An 18,070-nucleotide genomic window follows, 5' to 3' on the forward strand; every position below is an offset into this window, starting at 1 on the left:
GGACCCTAGTGTTTCAGACATTGATTATTCTCCAAACAATGCTTTTTACAGTCAGTTAGAGGCTGCTGGAAGTATTTGTCTTGTCAGATAACTTGCATTAGCCAACAAGTAAGCTGATTTTAAGAAGGAAATATGTAACAGTTGTTTTTGTTTGTTTGTTTTTTGCTTCTTTTAGGAAAGAAAGATCAATACAATTCACACTTCCTTAGGATTGATTGATTGATTGATTGATTGATTTTTGAGTCAGACATATTTCATAGAAGGAAATATAAGGTACACAGTAAAATATTTATTATCATTTCTTATATCGTAACTGTATCTCTACGAAGGCCAAGATAAATACGTAGTGTTCCAGCTATACAGTGCCTGGCGTGTTTATTGCCACATTTTCTATGAGCAATCTCCATTCTGTTGTGTTTCCTTGGTGACTATGTTATTCCAGGAAAATGAGTAACACACGGTGAGGAGGAGGTGTAATGACTTCTGCACTAAACGGGGTGTCTGCACTAAAACACATGGATGATGCTCCCTGAACTCTCAGATCTGCACTAGAGCGTCCACTACAGAGTACAATGCACAGAAAGCCTGGGGAGGTTCAACTACAGTTTTTTGAGGAGCAAATATTAATGTGCATCAATTGTACCCCACACTTCCCTCCTGGCCACAGCTTTTAGAGTGTATGCAGAGTTCAGAGCCAGAGTTTGTCCCAAGAGAAGGTCCAAAAGCATAAAGAATTCCATTTTTGAAATGTGTACAATCCAGCTACTTCTGTTATCTATATTCCCCACTTATTTGTTTTTGTTTTTTCCCTACTCAATTAATATAATGGGTATAGGAGCATTTTGTTGTTGTAGTTCTACACTGATGAGGTTGTAACTTAGCGGTATTGGGAATTGGTATCCTACGTAAGTATGACATCATCCAAAAGACTGAGACAGCCAGTCAGATAATCACAATGTTCACAGCCCCTTTAATACAGCAATAAACCACTCCAGGTTGTGCATTATATGGGTGCTAGCTTCAGGTGTACTACAAAGCAGAAGGATATAGGCCAAGTGAATTCAATCATCCAAGTTGTACAACAGTCACTAAATAATGCACACCATGGAGTGACATACTGCCGTTGGAGTCTGTAGCTTGCTAATTTTAAATATAAATTACAAAACATCTTAACAGCCAATTTGGGAAAGGTATGTATCCTTCCAGAATGAAAACAGTTTTTAGTAGGGAAAAGGCATGTGCTATGTTGGAACTGGAGTGGAACCACATCTCTTCTTCAAGATGCGTTGCTCATGTCCCTTCCATATTAGGTGTGTGTGCTCGCCATATGCACCAGTGCCGGAAGTTTTTCCCTCAACAGTATCAGTAGGGGACCAGCTCTGGCGCCCTCTGGAGTGGTGCCCACCGGCTCTCCCCACTCTCAGTTCCTTCTTGCCGCCAGTGATGGTGCTGGAACGTCTGCTGCTTCGGCTAGCATTGATTCCTTCTCTGTTCTTGCAGACTTTGAAATCCTGTAAAATAATTATACATAGTTAGTAGTTTTCTTAGGTACACTTAGTAGTAGTTCTCGAACTCTTTGTTGGTCCCGAATGGGACCCAGCCGGGGGTCAGGGCATGCCCTGGTCCCCAGGCTATAAGCCCTGCGATCACTGCAAACAGCCTATGCCTGTCAGCAATCCCCATGCCAGCTGCCTAAGGTGCTTAGGCGAAGGGCACATAAGTGACAAGTGCCATATCTGCAAGACCTTCAAACCTAGGACGAAGACGGAGTGCGATATCCATCTAAGAGTGCTCCTAATGGAGTCGGCACTCACTCCAGCACCGGAGCAGCGGTCCGACTCTGCACCGAGCACCATAGCCTCCATGCGCAGTGCTTCCCCGGTGCCGTCCACAAGCCAGCACCGGTCTCCCTCCACGGCTCCAGTCAAGAAGCCGAAAAAGACTGTGAGGGGAAGATCTCCTACCTCCCACCAAGGAAAGGAGAGGGCAGGGGGTGAGCCAAGACCATGTCGGGCAGCTCAACATCCCCCTCGGGAAGTTGGGTCTCAGCTCAAGTCAAGCAGTGCAGCCCATCCCATGCCTTGCCTGCGACTCCAGATAGCAGTGCAGGCCCCGGCCAGCTTCAGGTGCAGTCAACGCCTGAAGCCTTTCAAGCAGCTCAGGAGATCCTGATGCTTCCGGTGCTGCTCTCACTGGCTCCTGCAGTACCCCAGTCTTGGGGAAAACCCACGTTGGGACCTATGCATTTGTCCCTGCCTCAGCGGTACCGTTCCCCATTGAGAGGGATGTCCCACCAGCATTCACCCGCCTGCAGCTGTCACACCTCAGGACGGGACAGGCAGGCTCAGCGGCGCCCTCTTCAGTCCCCGCACCGGGGGCACCAATCGAGGGACTCAAGGTGTACTTCATCGATAGATTGGCGCAGACCCTCTGAGGCACATGCCATCCAGCAAGAACTCCAGGACCAGCCCCGACCATCTTCAAGGACCCGGGACTGATCCCGGGACCGATCGGGCACCAGAGACCGCCGATTGCCAGGCTATCACCCATCTCCAAAAGGAAGGTCTCCCTACTCAGGACGATCCTCCCGGCAACTTGCTTGTAGTAGCTCCTGGTCCCATTCAAAGTCCCGGTACCGGTCGAGTAGCATGAGGCGTGGATTGCTGGGTATCTGATGCAGATCTGCCGAATGCCATCGATCCCTGAGAGCCCGACCAAGACAGTCTCGCTTGGACAAGTCGGCTTCGGGACGCAGCGACCGACACTGGTTGGACAAGAGCCACTGCTCGGCATGATCCTGGTCGCCCGGAACTGATTGCTCCGCTGGTACCAATGGTGCTGACTACATTATCAGCACTGAAACCTGTCCCATGGCCCCAAACATAGTGGCCAGTGCCATGGTACCAGTGGAACCCTGGGGGGTTCACCCAACCCTCCCAGGCTGCCCAATCGGTGTTGGGAGCCTTGGAGAGGCCAGCGGCCTCGGTATCCCGTCCCCATCCAGTGCTGGAGACTTCGGGGGGGTAAGGTCCCCTCCAGGAGGACCAGGGGAGCAAGCTGCTGGACCACCAATGGACGTGGAGGTTCCGGGGGCACCGGCATCGTCCTCATCGTCGCCAGACAAGGCTATCACAGGGTCCCCTCAGCCAGTTCCTCAGGATGATGCCAAGGCGCACCAGGAACTTTTGAAGAGAGTCGCTTCTAATCTTTAAAATAATCAGTAGGATGGTTTTAACACAATGGCTGTGTGGATTCCCCTTTATTTGCTGATGAGATTCCATTTGTGCACCACTGTTAATTGATGCATCTGACATCACTAAACTGTTCCCACGGGCCAATCAGAGCATGCTTTTGGAATATCTGTGTCCCTAGCAGTATTAAAATACCATCTTATCATAGAATCAGAATTGGTAAACAGCAGCTATCTAGTATGAATAGCTAGATTACATTGCAGCATGGGATTGCATATTTAGCAACTTTAGTTATTCATAGCACTGTCAGACTTTCTCCAGCTAATGTGCATGAGTTTTGTGACAAAGTGCAATATATTTTATTCCTATGCACATCTCAGATTGCTTGTAATTTAGTAGGGCCACCACAATTTCTGGGCAGGCTATCAAGTGAGATGTTGTAATGATTTGCATGACTACTATGGTAAATGGAAAAATGTAGCTTGTGTTTGTAGCTGTTCCATTGGAGTCTTGCAGTTTGCTCTCTTTTTAGTGCTTTTTAGAACACTATGTAACAATCCTTAGCTATTTTGCAGACTGCTGTCTGGTGAAATGGACTACCTATGCGCTGTTTAAAACTTAGTGCATAATAAAATGATGAGAACAAAGGAAAGATTTTTATCCTTTGAGAAACGCAGATAACTAATAGAATCTTGAAGTTATCAAAACATATTTCTTGCCAAAGAACTTGGAATTCATGTGATTCAATTGCTGGAAAAATGCCTGAATTAAAAATTGTCCTGTGAGGACCAAGAAAGTAGAGCCAAATTCTGGCACAGTACAGTTTTCTCCCAAAATGGACATGAATGTGTAAAAACAGTGTATGGTGAACAAATGCTTGGCCCCCTACCACCAAGCATTCCTGCCAGTGCAAGATGGAAGATCAAAAATTGGGGAAGGGTAGGAGGGAAAGAAAAGTCACAGGTCATACCCTTCCCGCCAATGCTAGACACTCTTCTGCAGCTCTACTTGTAAAGCACCTGTTGGCAGCTGTGGAGCAGTTTCTGTACAGGTGGTGGGACAGAATAACGACAGAAAACCTGGGTTCTCGGTTCCCCCATCTGACATGTAATTTGGTTCTTAGTTTAGTGCAATACAAGCCATGCATGAGCAATGAAAATTATAATAAGTGGGGAGTGGGGGGAATAAGCAACCTAGCTGATTTAGGAATAACATTGCGATTCTTGCTTTCCAGAAAAATATGATTAAAAACAACGTTGAACTGCTGCTACTCTTACTTCATGTCCCTGCCAGTATATATTAATGATCTGGGCATGTACTACTTGTGTTTCCTCCCTTTAATTCAGCCTGGAAAAATAAATTCTTATATGGTGGGGGAGGGGATGGAGAGGCGAGAAGAAAGTAGGAAAAAACAATAACTGAATATTAATTTCATGTAGACATTCAGATATATTGATGGCTGAGATAAAAATAGCTATCTAGCAAGTTTTGTATGTTCCATAAACTTTCCATAGAGCTATAGTTGAGAAGGGAGGAAACCTTGTTATTTTGTCAACATGTCCAAAAATTGGTGTAGGTATACAGACTTAAATACCTCCACAGCAGTATATAAAACAGCTGCTCTGAGATGTTTTGTTTAATACTTTGACCAAGATTTTGAACAAATGATATTTCATGGAAATATAACAAATACTTTTGTATCTTGAAATACGGAGTAATCACTATTCGAAGTAACAGTATAAAATAAAGTGTGTGCAGGTTTTTTAAAAGAAATCTAAAGTAAATAAAACGAGTCCACAAAATCTAGTTTAGAATCAGTGCAATGTAATTAAATTAGTCTTTTAACCACATGTTCCTATTACTCTTCCCCTTGTCTTAATTTCTTGTGTGCCTTCTCTGTTTTTTATTACACCAGTTGTCTCAACTTTTCTTTAATTAGGCCCTGATTCTGCAACCATTTATGTTCATAATAACTTTGAATACCTGCATAAATATGGGCAGGATTAAGCTCTTAATTTGTACAGCACCAGCATAGTGGAGATCTGATCCTGAAGGGGCCTCTGGATGCGAATGTGAAACAAATATGAGGATGGAAGTTCTAATCATATGAGGGTGTATAGGTGTGTCTGTGATTACATTTGGTTGATCCTCTTAGCTTTCTTTACTTCAGAATTATGGCTCAAGTCCTGCAACTGACTCAAAGGAACTACACATGTGCTTATAATTAAGTATATACTCAAGTCTTTGCAGGATTGGAGCCTAAATTATTAGCAGTATTATTATATAAATAGAAAATCTCTCATATTTTGAGACACATATACCAACAGAAAATACGAATTTTTTTTAGCTGAAATGGACAGAGAGGAATTGTTGGTCAGGTGTGTTATAAACAAAAGGTCACTTTTAAAAAATCACCCTTAATTTCATGGACAAGTCATACCATACCATAATACTGTACCGATATGCATTTTTTTTGTACTTCTATATTAACCACAAGGAAATTAGGATATCGTAGTGTAGCAGCTGACAAAATAATTGAAATGGAAAGAATTTCCTCCATGCTATTTGTTTAATAGTTTAAATGTTTTGCTCAGTTACATATCATATTGTATGTAGGAACTGCTATGCCTAGATTTTATGGGAAGTTTGAAAAAAATGTTTGGAGTTTGAATCCAATTTTATTTACTTAAGTGTGAAGAAAATACACTTTTCTGATTTGTTCTACTTGAAAGTTTGTATTTTAATAGCTCAGAAGTAGTTGAAGCTAGAAACATTGACTATAAGCCAAGCTTAGTTCAGTGTTTGGGGAAAAAAGAACTCAAGACCCTGATTCTACAATAGACTTCATGCAAGCAGATCTTTGCACCTGTAAAGAGCCCCACTGACAGGTCCAGCCATGCTGCGTCTGCTGCACCGTCATGGCCCAATGCTACATTAAATTGGTTTAATACTTCGAGTTGTGAACGCTGAAAAATTAAATTTTCACTCATAGATATTAGAACAATTTCTCTTTGTGTTTTGGAGAAAGTAAAAGTGGTTGAAAATGTCTGGCACACAATGAATTGCTTTAGGTTTCAGAGGCCAATAACTGTATAAGGACACCTTAATTGGGACCAGGTCCTATGCCACTGAAGTCAGTGGTAGCAGTATCTGGGCCTTAGACTTTACGGTGTCCAGGTCTTATTCAGGAAAGCACTTAAGTAGATACTTAAATTCCGTGGAATTAAGTGGGATTTAACCACATGCTTAAATGCTTTCCTGAATGAAGCAGGGCCTAAAAAATTAAGGTTGTTAAGGAGTTAATGATGCATCAGTGAAAGACACCCTGTGTGAACAACTTAACCAGGCTTTTTTCCCTTTCTAGTTTTTAAACAACAACACAACAAAGGAAAAATTAAATGCAAAATCAAATTTTAATGCAATTTTAAGGTGATAAATTCAAAAAGTAAAGTCTTTAGATTAATGTTAGCAAAGTATTAGCAAAGACGTAGTGATTGGAATCATGGCTCCATTTAAGTCAATAGCAAAACTCCCATTTCAACTCAGTATTTTTAATTTCGGATTTCCTTGGTAAAGAAGAATATATTCACAGGCTATTTGTTAAATGTATGCACAGTCTGAACTGCATGAATAGTGTAACAGAATAAAGGCTCCTGTAGAAAGCTTAACATTTGAATTTCCTGACACTTGTATGCTTGACTTTTCAGCTACAGCCTTAGACTGGTGGTTTTTCATTCAGCTTCCTGCTATACATTGCATACAGCATTACAGGTTGATTGCAAGTTGCTTGTCACTAAAATAGCAAATAGATGAAGCAGAGAAATTCAAATCATGTTAAAAATGAATAGTCCTGAAAATCCTTTCTTTGATTTTTTTTAACTTTAAAACATAAAAACTAGTTATTTTTGGTCAAACACGGGAAACTGTGGAAGCCAACAAAAAGAGACTCAATAAGACAGGACACCATAGTTCCCAAAAACATGTAATCACCTCATATCATGCATGTGAGCACACACTTTTACCCTTCCATTTTTTCATATTTTAAAAGAGCTTTTAAAGGGGACGTAGTGGCTTGGTATCAACCTTCTACACAAATCTGTTTCAAATCCCAGCAATGCACTTTTGTTGTGGACCGATCAGTACAGTTGTTTCTGGTACACCTCTACCCCTATATAATGTGACCCAATATAACATGAATTCAGATATAATGCAGTAAAGCAGTGCTCCGGGGGGGGGGGGGGGAGGGAGGGGGAGGCTGCGCACTCTGGCAGATCAAAGCAAGTTTGATATAACGCGGTTTCACCTATAATGCGGTAAGATTTTTTGGCTCCCGAAGACAGCGTTATATTGGGGTAGAGGTGTATGTTGGTGTTTGGAATGGGAGGCATATAGATGGACATGAAGCAGGTGAATGTAGAAAATGGCAAGAAGATGTCAAGGAGCTCTGATGTGTGCTAGAAGAGTAGAGTGTATAACAACTTGTAGATAAGAGAAGTGCTCTTACTTCAAGGGTCAGTAATTGCATCTGCACTGGGAATGACTACACGTGCCTGTGATGCACTGGGACTATCTTCTTCTCTACTTAAGCTTTATATTTTCCTTTAGAGGAAATTAATTTTCCTTCCAAGAAAAATGAGAATTCATTGAATTCTATTTGTCCATGATGCCAGTGGGTTTTTTCAGGTGTCCCAGTTATAGAATGGTGAGCAACAGGAATTAAAATGGAGCATATAGTTTGTATCCCCCACTTTCCCACTGTTATCATGAATAGCTCATCACCAAAACTTACTACCTCAAAATGTGTCTACGGTGACTGCTATCAACATCTTTGGTCTGCCCTCTGATCTAAGTGTTGCATTATATTGGCCAAAATGGTACAGAAAAAAACCCCTCACTTTTACAAATGATGAAACCGGTAATAGTCGATTTAAAAAATAATCAAAACTGTTACCACAGAATAAGTTTAGTTCTTGGGAATAATGGTTCAGTACATTGAGTTTTTAATACTAATAGTAATACTCAGCCCCTATATTTATGTATGTCTTCTTGTTATTGAGTGGTCATTGAAAGTTAATCTATTTAGTTGTTTGAGAGGAAAGAGCTTACTTTTCCATAAGTATTTTTTTTTAAATCTGTGTGGAATATATTTCAGAAGAGCACCTTTACTATGTAATATACGTTTTTGTACTTTGCCCTCAGCTTTTAGCTTAGTTTCCTTCATTGTACTGAGCTTTCTATTTTAACGTTCACACTTAGAAAACCATTGGGGTCAGTGCAACAAAGACTGCTGTTTTTACAAATGTTGATTGGGCCTCTCTTCTTTATCATCTTACAGGTCTTGTAGAAATTTGCCTCATGCACCCTCTTGATGTAGTGAAAACCAGGTAAGGTTCTGCTTGAACAAGTTTTATTGACACTGGAAAATGTCCAAATTGGGAGCTGTCAGAAAATTTAATGCTAGAACTTGTCCAAGTAAGATAACTTCTCCCTTTAATGGCATTTATGTTTACTTACTGTTTTTTACAGCACTTGATAGACAGAAATTGAGTAGCATGATGCATTTCTGGTTAGAGGTCATCTGAAGGTGTTAAATACTTTTTATGAAATACCGTCTTCAAATAATAGCAAAAGGAGATCCTATTAAATAAAAGTTGAACATTTAAATTTGCTTACTGTATTCATCATCTCAAGTAATGTTTTTATTTGAAACTAAAGTGCCATATTGCCTTAGAAATATTTTTGAGATCTGCTGCAATGGGTCATGCTTTCAAAAGTTAGTACAAAAGGATGTTCCCCAAATTAGCACGTGAAAATTGGGTTATTTCACACCAACTATACTTTGCCCCCATTTTCCTGCATTAGCCATACAAATTTGTGTTTTTGTGAGTACACATGGTGACCAATTTAAAAAAAAATTGTCCTAAAATTTCTGTTCTATCATATTGTTCATTTAGAAGAAAAAAAATCTGTGGTATTGGATTTCTGGCTATTGGAGCTTGACATCTGAATTCATAACGTAACAAATGTAGACATTACTAGTGCCAACTATTTGTTAAACTGACCGTAGTAAAGTGCTAGCATCGCCAGTTGAAAGGTGAGAATTGAAGGAGGTGCCTGAAGCAGGAAAAAGAGACAGCAGTTCTCTGGGATGCTTAAAGTGATATTGAAAGTTTGTAAAGATATTTTCTGCTTGTTTTTTATAATTACACTAAGGACTCTGGAGAAGGAAGTGATTCCATATTAGGAATTTTCTCTGAATTTTCCTCAGAACAGTATCCACAATTCTTGGTCTCTTCAGTGACATAGCCACTTCCAGTTACTACAACGTTTTTTCTCTTGACTGGATGGGAACATTATGTACATATAGAAACTGATGCAACTCTGCTATGTAGTGCATTTTTGTGGAGTTCTGCACTTTCTGCTCTATGTTTTTTACAAAGGGGACAATGTGACTTTTTAAGATTAGTGAATCTTTGGTTGAACTGGGTTAGCACTCCAGAGGAACATCAAGACAATGCCAGAGGCCCACATCTTGTGGATTTGTGGCTGTGCATACTTGCTTGATTCTTACGCATTTTCTGTTTGCTTGAATATTCTCTGGCACTCACCCAAAGGTCCCAGTCCAACCACAAAATTCAGACAGTTCACAGTCTGTATAGGGGCCTGTCTCTCACACTGGTAGCAGATAATTTCCCATCTCCCCAAAACAGTTCCTCTGTTCTCCATTTTCTTCTCTGCAGGCTTCACCCCAGGATAATAAATCTGAACTTCTTTTCTAGTTCAGGTTTATTAAATGGACAATGTACCTGTCAGGGAAAATCTGCTTCCTCAAACTCCTCTGTGAGTTTGACCTTCGCCTCCAGGGTTTTGAATTGAAGCCTCCTAACCAACCCAGACACTTACGTTCTCAGGAAGGCCTTGTAGAAATTGCTCCAGAATTCTGGAGTCCATAATTTCATCCACACTCTGCATATTAGGCTTTAACCAACCGTTAAGACAATCTGCTAATCTCTGGGCAAACATCTTGGGTCATACAGTTATGATTGCTCTGATAAGGAACAAGGTATGGTTTCCGTTCCCTGATAGGATGATACACAACCATATCCAAAGCAAATACTTGCACCCTAATCAAAAGTTCACAATTTCTGTGAATACTTTCACTTGCAACTTTGAAATTTGCTTTCCAGGAACACTGATGCCAGTAAAACTCAACTGCACAAATATTTGAGGGAGTGAACAAAAAGAGAGCAAGCATAGGGAATGTGAATTGAATTCACTTATAAATCCGAGCAAATATTAACATAATTTTTAATTTTTACTTATTTATTTATTTTGCATTGTTTACCCAGCTCTAGTCACAAACTCTGTGTCTTCTAATGTTGCAATGTTGTTTTTGGATGTACCTTTTCTTTAACATGGTATGTCTGAAAATGATGAAATTTCATGGTGGTGCCCCGTAGTTGGACGTTATTGGACCTAATTCACCACTTTTTACACGTCAGCTTTATGCTGACAGGATTCCATTGGAAGATCTGGAGTGGGGAAAGTGAAACTTTTGTGCAGGTATTTTACCCTTTCAAACCTGTTTGTGAGGATGAGCCAAAACTCTAACACTGGACATAAAGCTACTCAAACACTGATAAGTTTGGGCCTCCAGTTACAGCTTGGCCTAACTTTATATATTTGGCCCAAATCCTCGTGCCCCCAAACAATTTTCCATTAGCAGGTTTCCTTTTGTCTCCCCAAAATTCCCATAACTAGCTTAATTATCCCTCAAACAGTTTCTGTCAGTTGTTGCACAAGTGTTCATTTTCCCAACAATAAAACATTGTGAAGTTATGATATTGGTACATTTGTTTGAACTAACACATATACCAATCTGGCACAAACTGCAGCTTTCTAGTTGGAAAAACACTTTACTATATTTAGCTCAAAAATAATAAGTATTACAAAATCATTTCTGTGCCACACGTTGGTAAGTCTGATGGGTGAAAAGTATGATACCTCCCTTCAATCAAGGCTAAGCAGAAGGAGAAGCAAAAGTGATTATTCATTCAGACTAGGATACCCGTCAGTTCACCAGTCTTCCATTAAAGTGAGATCATCAAGGTTTTTTAGTTAAAAAAAAAAAAACTGACCTTCTGTATTTTGACAGGATCACTATCTAGAAGTTCTTAGCAACTGGAATCCTCACTCCCCACCCACCCACAGGATACAAGTAACTTTTATCAACGTTAATGAAAGTTTGTTGTAGCCATCAGAGAGACTATAGGGATCCAATACTTTATTTATTCTACTGACTGCTTTATCTTCCATAAGGATAATCCAATTAAGAAAAAAAAAGGTAACAAAAGATTTGCTGTGAGATTAACAAATGCACCATGGGCTGTTTAGGCCTTCTTTTGTTGGAAAGTACAGCAATAGTCTTCCAACTGGGTATATCATTTCATTTGGAAGAGGAAGTGGGATACACTGGGCTAAAATAACAAAGAGAGAGAGAGAACTTTCTGTTTCTTTCTATGTATAGTAACTTAGATGAATTCCTCAGATTTGAGATCTTCTTTGGTGTCCTAATGCAGAATGAAACAAAATTATTTTCAAATGTACATTTAGCAGGAAATAACTCCACTGAGCACGTTGCTTGTTTATAGTTTACAAGAACATATTTTTATATCTTGTCCCTTCTTCAAAACCTGCTACGGATAAATGATCATATTATTATTGCACAATAATAGAAAATTATTAAATACAGCAAACGTATTGCAAAATATTGTCACAAAAAATCCAAACCATTATCATAAGCGTTTCCTGAGATTCAAAATAATCTCAGGCGGGAACTTCCTTCTCCAACGTATTTATTAAAACAAAAGGCAACCATCTTGAGAGTGGCCAGGTGTTCATTGGCTAGGAAAGATGTGGTAAAGTCACACTGGATCCTATCAGGGAAAGGCTGAGTCTGGAGTGCATCCACGGGGAGAGAAGACTCTACCCAATGGCCAAGATATCCCTAGAGGTCCAGGTTAAGTTGAGATAGAAACAGCTTGGAGTTGTGGATAAGTTGCCCCATCTGTTGGTATTAGGGATGAACTGGAACTCCTTCCTGTTTAGGAACAAAGTAGGCATCTAGTGTCCATGGCAGAAGGGAACTGAGCCACCGAGGAAGATGAAGAAATGGCTTGAAGTAGGGGAACAGAAGAACCCTAGACAACAAGATACAAGCCAGGGGGTGAAAGAGGGAAATGAATGTTCCTGACGAGAAAATGGAAAAAGGGAAGAACTGGCCAAGCAGGCATTGCGGGGGGGGGCGGGGGAAGGAAGCCCAAAACTATAGAGGAGGATGGGCTGTCCACAGAATGTTTGCTACCATGGCCTTGAGAGGAGGAACTATGAGATATGTTGGTAGGACTAGGAGAACAAGAGACCATAGAGAAAGGAGATGAAGGGATTCACCCTGACCCAAAATGAAAAGGGTGAATGGGAGGAGATTAGACCTTCGAATTGCCCCTAGTATGAAGACCAGGGGGCTGAAACTGAATTATGGAGATGTTCCTCCTCTATGAAATATGACTTCTGTGGGTGTAGACGAGATGACTCCCCTGGAGGATAGTGCAGGAAACAGACACCTGGTGCCTCCTCTAAAGAAGGGAGGGCATGAGGGAAAGGGAACCTCAGCGTTCGACAACTGGGGAAGTGTGTGACAGAGGGCTGGAAGCTAACAGGTGAGCCAGCACTCTGATCTCTTAGGCACCAAACATCTCCCCTGGGGAAGGCTCATTGGGGAGATGCAGCTAATTAGCTGATCAGTCTGGGAGAACTGAGGAACCAATTAGCCATCAGCTGCGGGGTATAAAAGAAGACACAGGGAAGAAGTAAGGAGAGAGGACTAGGGCTGGCTGAGCCCAGTATGCTCTGAGATCTTGAGGAAGAGAGACCTCTGTTCTTCCCTGGCCCTGTGGGTAAGAGCTAAAGGACGAGAATCACTGTAAATACTTTGCTGCACAAGGCAACTGGTGTTGGTGATGGGAATATAAATCAATTCACACAAAGTTGCCACTGAGGGGTTTCTGTGGCATCAGAGGACAGTGAGAGAGGGTGCAGTGTTACAGTCACCTCAGTGTAAATGAGAAAATGCCATTCTGTCTCTTACATGCTCAAGAGTAGACAAAGGCCTGCATCAAAAACCTGAGACTGAAACTCCAGCCCACAAATTTTGGGAAAGTTTTGATCCATTTTGTGATTTAGATTTCATGGCTGACTGATATCTTTGTAACAAGCTAAACCAACACCCTGGATTCAAAACCCCCTGATCGTTGGAAAAGTTAAGAGAGGATCCAAGTCCAGATATGAACTTTCCTACTAGCCCCAGTCAGAAACTTATCTACTGGTGATTTCCTCCCCCTGCCTCTTGTTCCAATTTCTGTCATTTTTGCTCATATTAGAAGAGTTCAGCTTACTACATGTGTTTCCGATCTCATTCCATCTGTTGTTTTGCATGAGCTCCTTCCTTTTATATCATTAATTCCACTTTGATTTCTGGTCTTTTTCATTCAAGTGAGTAGTAGTGGAGCCTGTTCTGAAAAGCCTTGGCTTAGAGTAAAAGATTGATAACAATAGTCATCTGATTTCATTTCTTTCTAACATACCTGAGTGCATTGTCCTTACCCAATATTACTATCTGTACATGATCATAATTTACTTGGTTCATGTTGACCTGGGTTTAGTTCAGGTTATTTGACCAACCAGCTTTGATTAGGTTCTTAATCAACTTATTTCTGCCAGACCTCAAGGCTTTTCACTTGTATCTTACTTGATTTATCAGTGAACTTGGATATACTCACTCACGGGATCCTCATGCATGCTGTAGTTGATCTTCTGGTTTTGGCATTCAGGATTCAGCATTTAAATAGTTTGAATGTTTCCTTACAGATTCTTTGTGCCAGGTTTTATGTAATAAGAACTTATCTCAAGTTAACAATAATTTTGATGTGGATGTGCTCCAGAGCTCAGTGATTTGTGCTTTGTAAGAAGGAAAACAATCTGTTAGGAATTAATAAGGGCACATGGACTAATAGTTCCAACTATATTTGCTACTCCAATTTAAATCCTGCCCTGAACTGAAGAACAGTATTGATGTGCACTGTTAAACAGATGCTGCATTTTGCAGTGCTGGGCAAAGTGATTCCTGTTTGTATGCGCAGACATACCATGTATATAGTTTATACAAATGCTGGTTTCACGTCTGTTCATGTGATACTGGGGCATTTGTGGTCATTAAACAGAGGAGCTTTACAGTTGCATTTTTTAAACCAGGGTATTTTTGGTGAAGAGCCCTGTCACAGGGCACCTCCTTCGCTACCTGGAGAACCTCACTCCCTGGCCAGTTGAGATGGTTTCACAGTTACAAACGCACACTGGGTTCCCAAGCCCAGGCTCACACTCTGAGTTCCTCTTGTGCTGCCAGTTGCTTCCTGTTTCATCCCCTTATATTCCCCCAATGACCTTGTTAACCCAGTGATTGTCCCCCAGGTGCTCACAATCCCCCAACAGAAAGTGTATAATTGCCTTCAGCAATGTCAGCCATTAGGGTGCTGCTAATAGCACCCTGTCACAGGGTCTTGATTCTAGAATTTACTTCCCCCTGCTCTGAAAGAGCCTAGATTTGTTGTCCCTCAGTGCATGTTATTGGACCTGTTTTCCCAAGCCTTCCCTGACAGGGTGGGATGAGTGAGTTGGGATGGCTGGGGGAGACTTTTATTTTATTGGTGGGGGTCCTTATGTGGACAATGCTCAAATGTAGTGTTTTGTTTTGGAGTTTTATTGTTCAGTGTGTGGTTTTATCAATAATAGGTGCTTTTCTGAACAATTGAAATAAATCTAGCAAAATAATCACTTCCTTTTAGAGATAATGGGCTCACAAGACTCTGCTTTGGGTTTGGCAAATCCTCAATTGTTGTATTTTGCCATTACAACGGCCAAACAAAAACCACCCTTGGTTTTAGTTTCCTGATTCACCTATGACTTGCAGCAAATATCTGCCAAATATCCCTTGCACACATCTGACATGCGCAAAATAGAACAATAATCTCTATTTCCCCTTTAAAGGGTCCTTGCCATGTTTCTAGGGCTGTCAGGGGAATACCATAAAATAAATGAAAACTCCAGAATCCTCAATAGATATCTGCATATTAGAAATATACAGGTGGCCAGTCCCCTTGCACTGACAGGAAGGGAAGCCACTGAGGCTAGGTCTACACTGGGGGTGGGGGGGATTGATTTAAGATACGCAAATTCAGCTACACGAATAGCGTAGCTGAATTCGACGTATCCGAGCTGACTTACCCCGCTGTGAGGACGGCGGCAAATCGACCGCCGCGGCTCCCCCGTCGACGGCGCTTACTCCTACCTGCGCTGGTGGAGTACGCGCATCAATTCGGGGATCAATTGTCGTGTCCCGACAAGACGCGATAATTCAATCCCCGAGAGATCGATTTCTACCCGCCGATCCAGGCGGGTAGTGAAGACAAGCCCTGAGGGTAGGAAGCAAGTGAAGGGACCCCCTTGGGAGAAATGGAGAGAGAAGCATTAGCAGGTGGTGAAGTGAACTTTTTGGGAGGAAGGGAAGCAGATTAAAAGGCTTTCACAGTGGCAAGAAGAAAGGGATTCCTGAGCAGGCACTGGGACTAAGGGCAAGACATCAGCGATAGTTATTCTTATTTATTTCCTCCCCAGCACAGACCTGGATGTGGAGAAGTCCCCCGGCAGTTTTGGAATCTGGTTGAATCCAAAACCACAGGGAGTGGTCCAGATCTAGTGCTCTGAATCAAACCTGGCCATATTTGGATTTGGGGCATTTGTTTTGGTCTATCTCTGCCACCCTTTTCCTTTCATTTAAAATACCACAAGTGCCAGGTTTTTGCACACTTGGCCCATATCTGGAAGTACTCTTCACTGAAGATGATACGGGAACAGATTGAAAGCATGCTAAAAGGACACTTTTTCAAGACAAGTCAGTATTTTTTAAAATTCCTTACCTGGCTTACCATTAACGAGACTTTAGATTATGGACACTGGGAAAATTTTAAACATTGAATTTACTCCACAGGTTTATGCACTTTTTATCTCGCATTTCACCCTGAATGGACAATACAGCTAGAGTAGCACGTCACTTCCCTTTAAAGCATGTTTTGCTTTCAGTCTAATGCAATAGCACAATGCTCTTTGTATGTTTATCATTCCAATACTTGCAAAGATCGGGTACCCCTTTTGTATAAACATTTCTTGGCAATTACAACGGCAGCATTAGTAATTTGACAGGAGCCTGAGGGTTTCCCTTCTATAATCTGCATATATATATATATATATATATAAATGTATGTATAAAAAAGCACACAGGCACTTTTGCTTGCGTTGGTGGGTATCTTCCTTGATACAGAAGGGGAAATTGCTTGATGTTTGCATTCACTAGCAGTGGAAAAACCTGCAGTTGATTAGCTCTGTCCTCATGTTGCAGTTACAAGGAGAGGATGACCATGGACTGCACATTGTGTACTCCTGGTATACGTCCAAAAAATTCTGGTTTTCTTTTTTTTAATTTAATTTCATGAAAATATTTCCTTTCATTATGTAGCATACATAGCATCCTCTCCCATATATGACTGTGACAAAAATGGCCCAACATTGTGGTGGTAGTGAAGAGCTCTATCCTGAGTTCCAGACATGACAAAATCCCTTCATATGGCTCTGAGAGGGCAGATGCAGGAAAGAGAAAGAGCCAGAGACCAGGTGCTCTCCAAAACAAGCTCCTGTGGAGAATGGCTGCATTTCCAGTTAGAAATCTGCCCACAAGTAACAGGAATATCTCCACCTCCATACAGTTCGATCTCTGAAGAAGGTTTCGGTGCAGCTGCAGGCAGGGATCATCTGGGAGTGATGCTACCAAGGAAGAAAGGGAAAGGATGAAGTGTGGAGCCATGCGGATACTTGGACACTCCTTTCTGTAGTGTCTCAAGGTACAGACAGATCTCAGGAAATCCCTGGGTTGGTAAACCCATGGCAACCCCATGCTTGCACTGGTACAAAGTATCTTCCTTGATTCAGAAGGGGAAGTTGCTCTGAGTGTCCCTAAACCGCCAACTGCCAGAAGCTGGGACTGAACTACAGGGGATGGATCACTCGAAAATTGCCCTGTTCTGTTCATTTCCTCTGAAGCATCTGGCATCGGCCACTGTCAAAAGACAGAATAGTGGGCTAGATGGACCATTGGTCTGACCCAAAATGGCCGTTCTTATGGGAAACCACCTCTAGGGTTCAGAAGGGTGTTCAGTTTCTATAGTCTGTTTAGTCCTTGGCCTCTCTACTACAACTGTAACAGGTATGCCAGTTATAGTGGGGGTTCTAGAGTACCATCATTTCACTAGGAAATATATTGAGACTACCAAACTAATTTAAAGTGGAACACACAATAGCTGGCAGATGGTATATCAGTTTTTGATCACTATCTACCTGAGATAGGTTTTAACCAGTGAACTAGCTATGATCAAGCTCTATATCCCATTACAAATCCCCTGAGCCATTTACCTTTCAGTTCAAGATTTTTAAAAAAAAATAGATTTGGTTAGCAGTGTCTTATTTATTTGTGATTGTTCATTTGATTTGTGTATAGCACTTTGATCCAGATAAGTAGTTCTCGCTCTAAACAAATTAACATATGATGACAGTGTCATTAATGACCTTTACAGAGATGAATTCTTGCTGGTATTGAGTCACAAAACAATGCAAGTTTGATACAAGGGTTTGTCCAATGACAGAGAATGTGATCATGGAGGAAAAGAGAGGAATGGGAGTCTGATCAGAGGGGATGAGATTGAGCAGCTAGGTGG

At 41.4% G+C, this 18,070-nt stretch overlaps 1 protein-coding gene across 1 annotated transcript in view; it reads left to right on the forward strand.

The window, feature by feature from the left end:
* Nucleotides 1-18,070, forward strand: part of SLC25A21 (solute carrier family 25 member 21) — a 358,445-nt gene that overhangs the window by 215,492 nt on the left and 124,883 nt on the right. The window contains exon 2 of the mRNA XM_065403051.1: nucleotides 8,527-8,575. Within this exon, the coding sequence (XP_065259123.1) occupies nucleotides 8,527-8,575 (49 nt within the window). The remainder of the gene's footprint in view (nucleotides 1-8,526; nucleotides 8,576-18,070) is intronic.

Source organism: Emys orbicularis, chromosome 4, assembly GCF_028017835.1.
Source record: "Emys orbicularis isolate rEmyOrb1 chromosome 4, rEmyOrb1.hap1, whole genome shotgun sequence".
Lineage (NCBI taxonomy): Eukaryota > Metazoa > Chordata > Testudines > Emydidae > Emys > Emys orbicularis.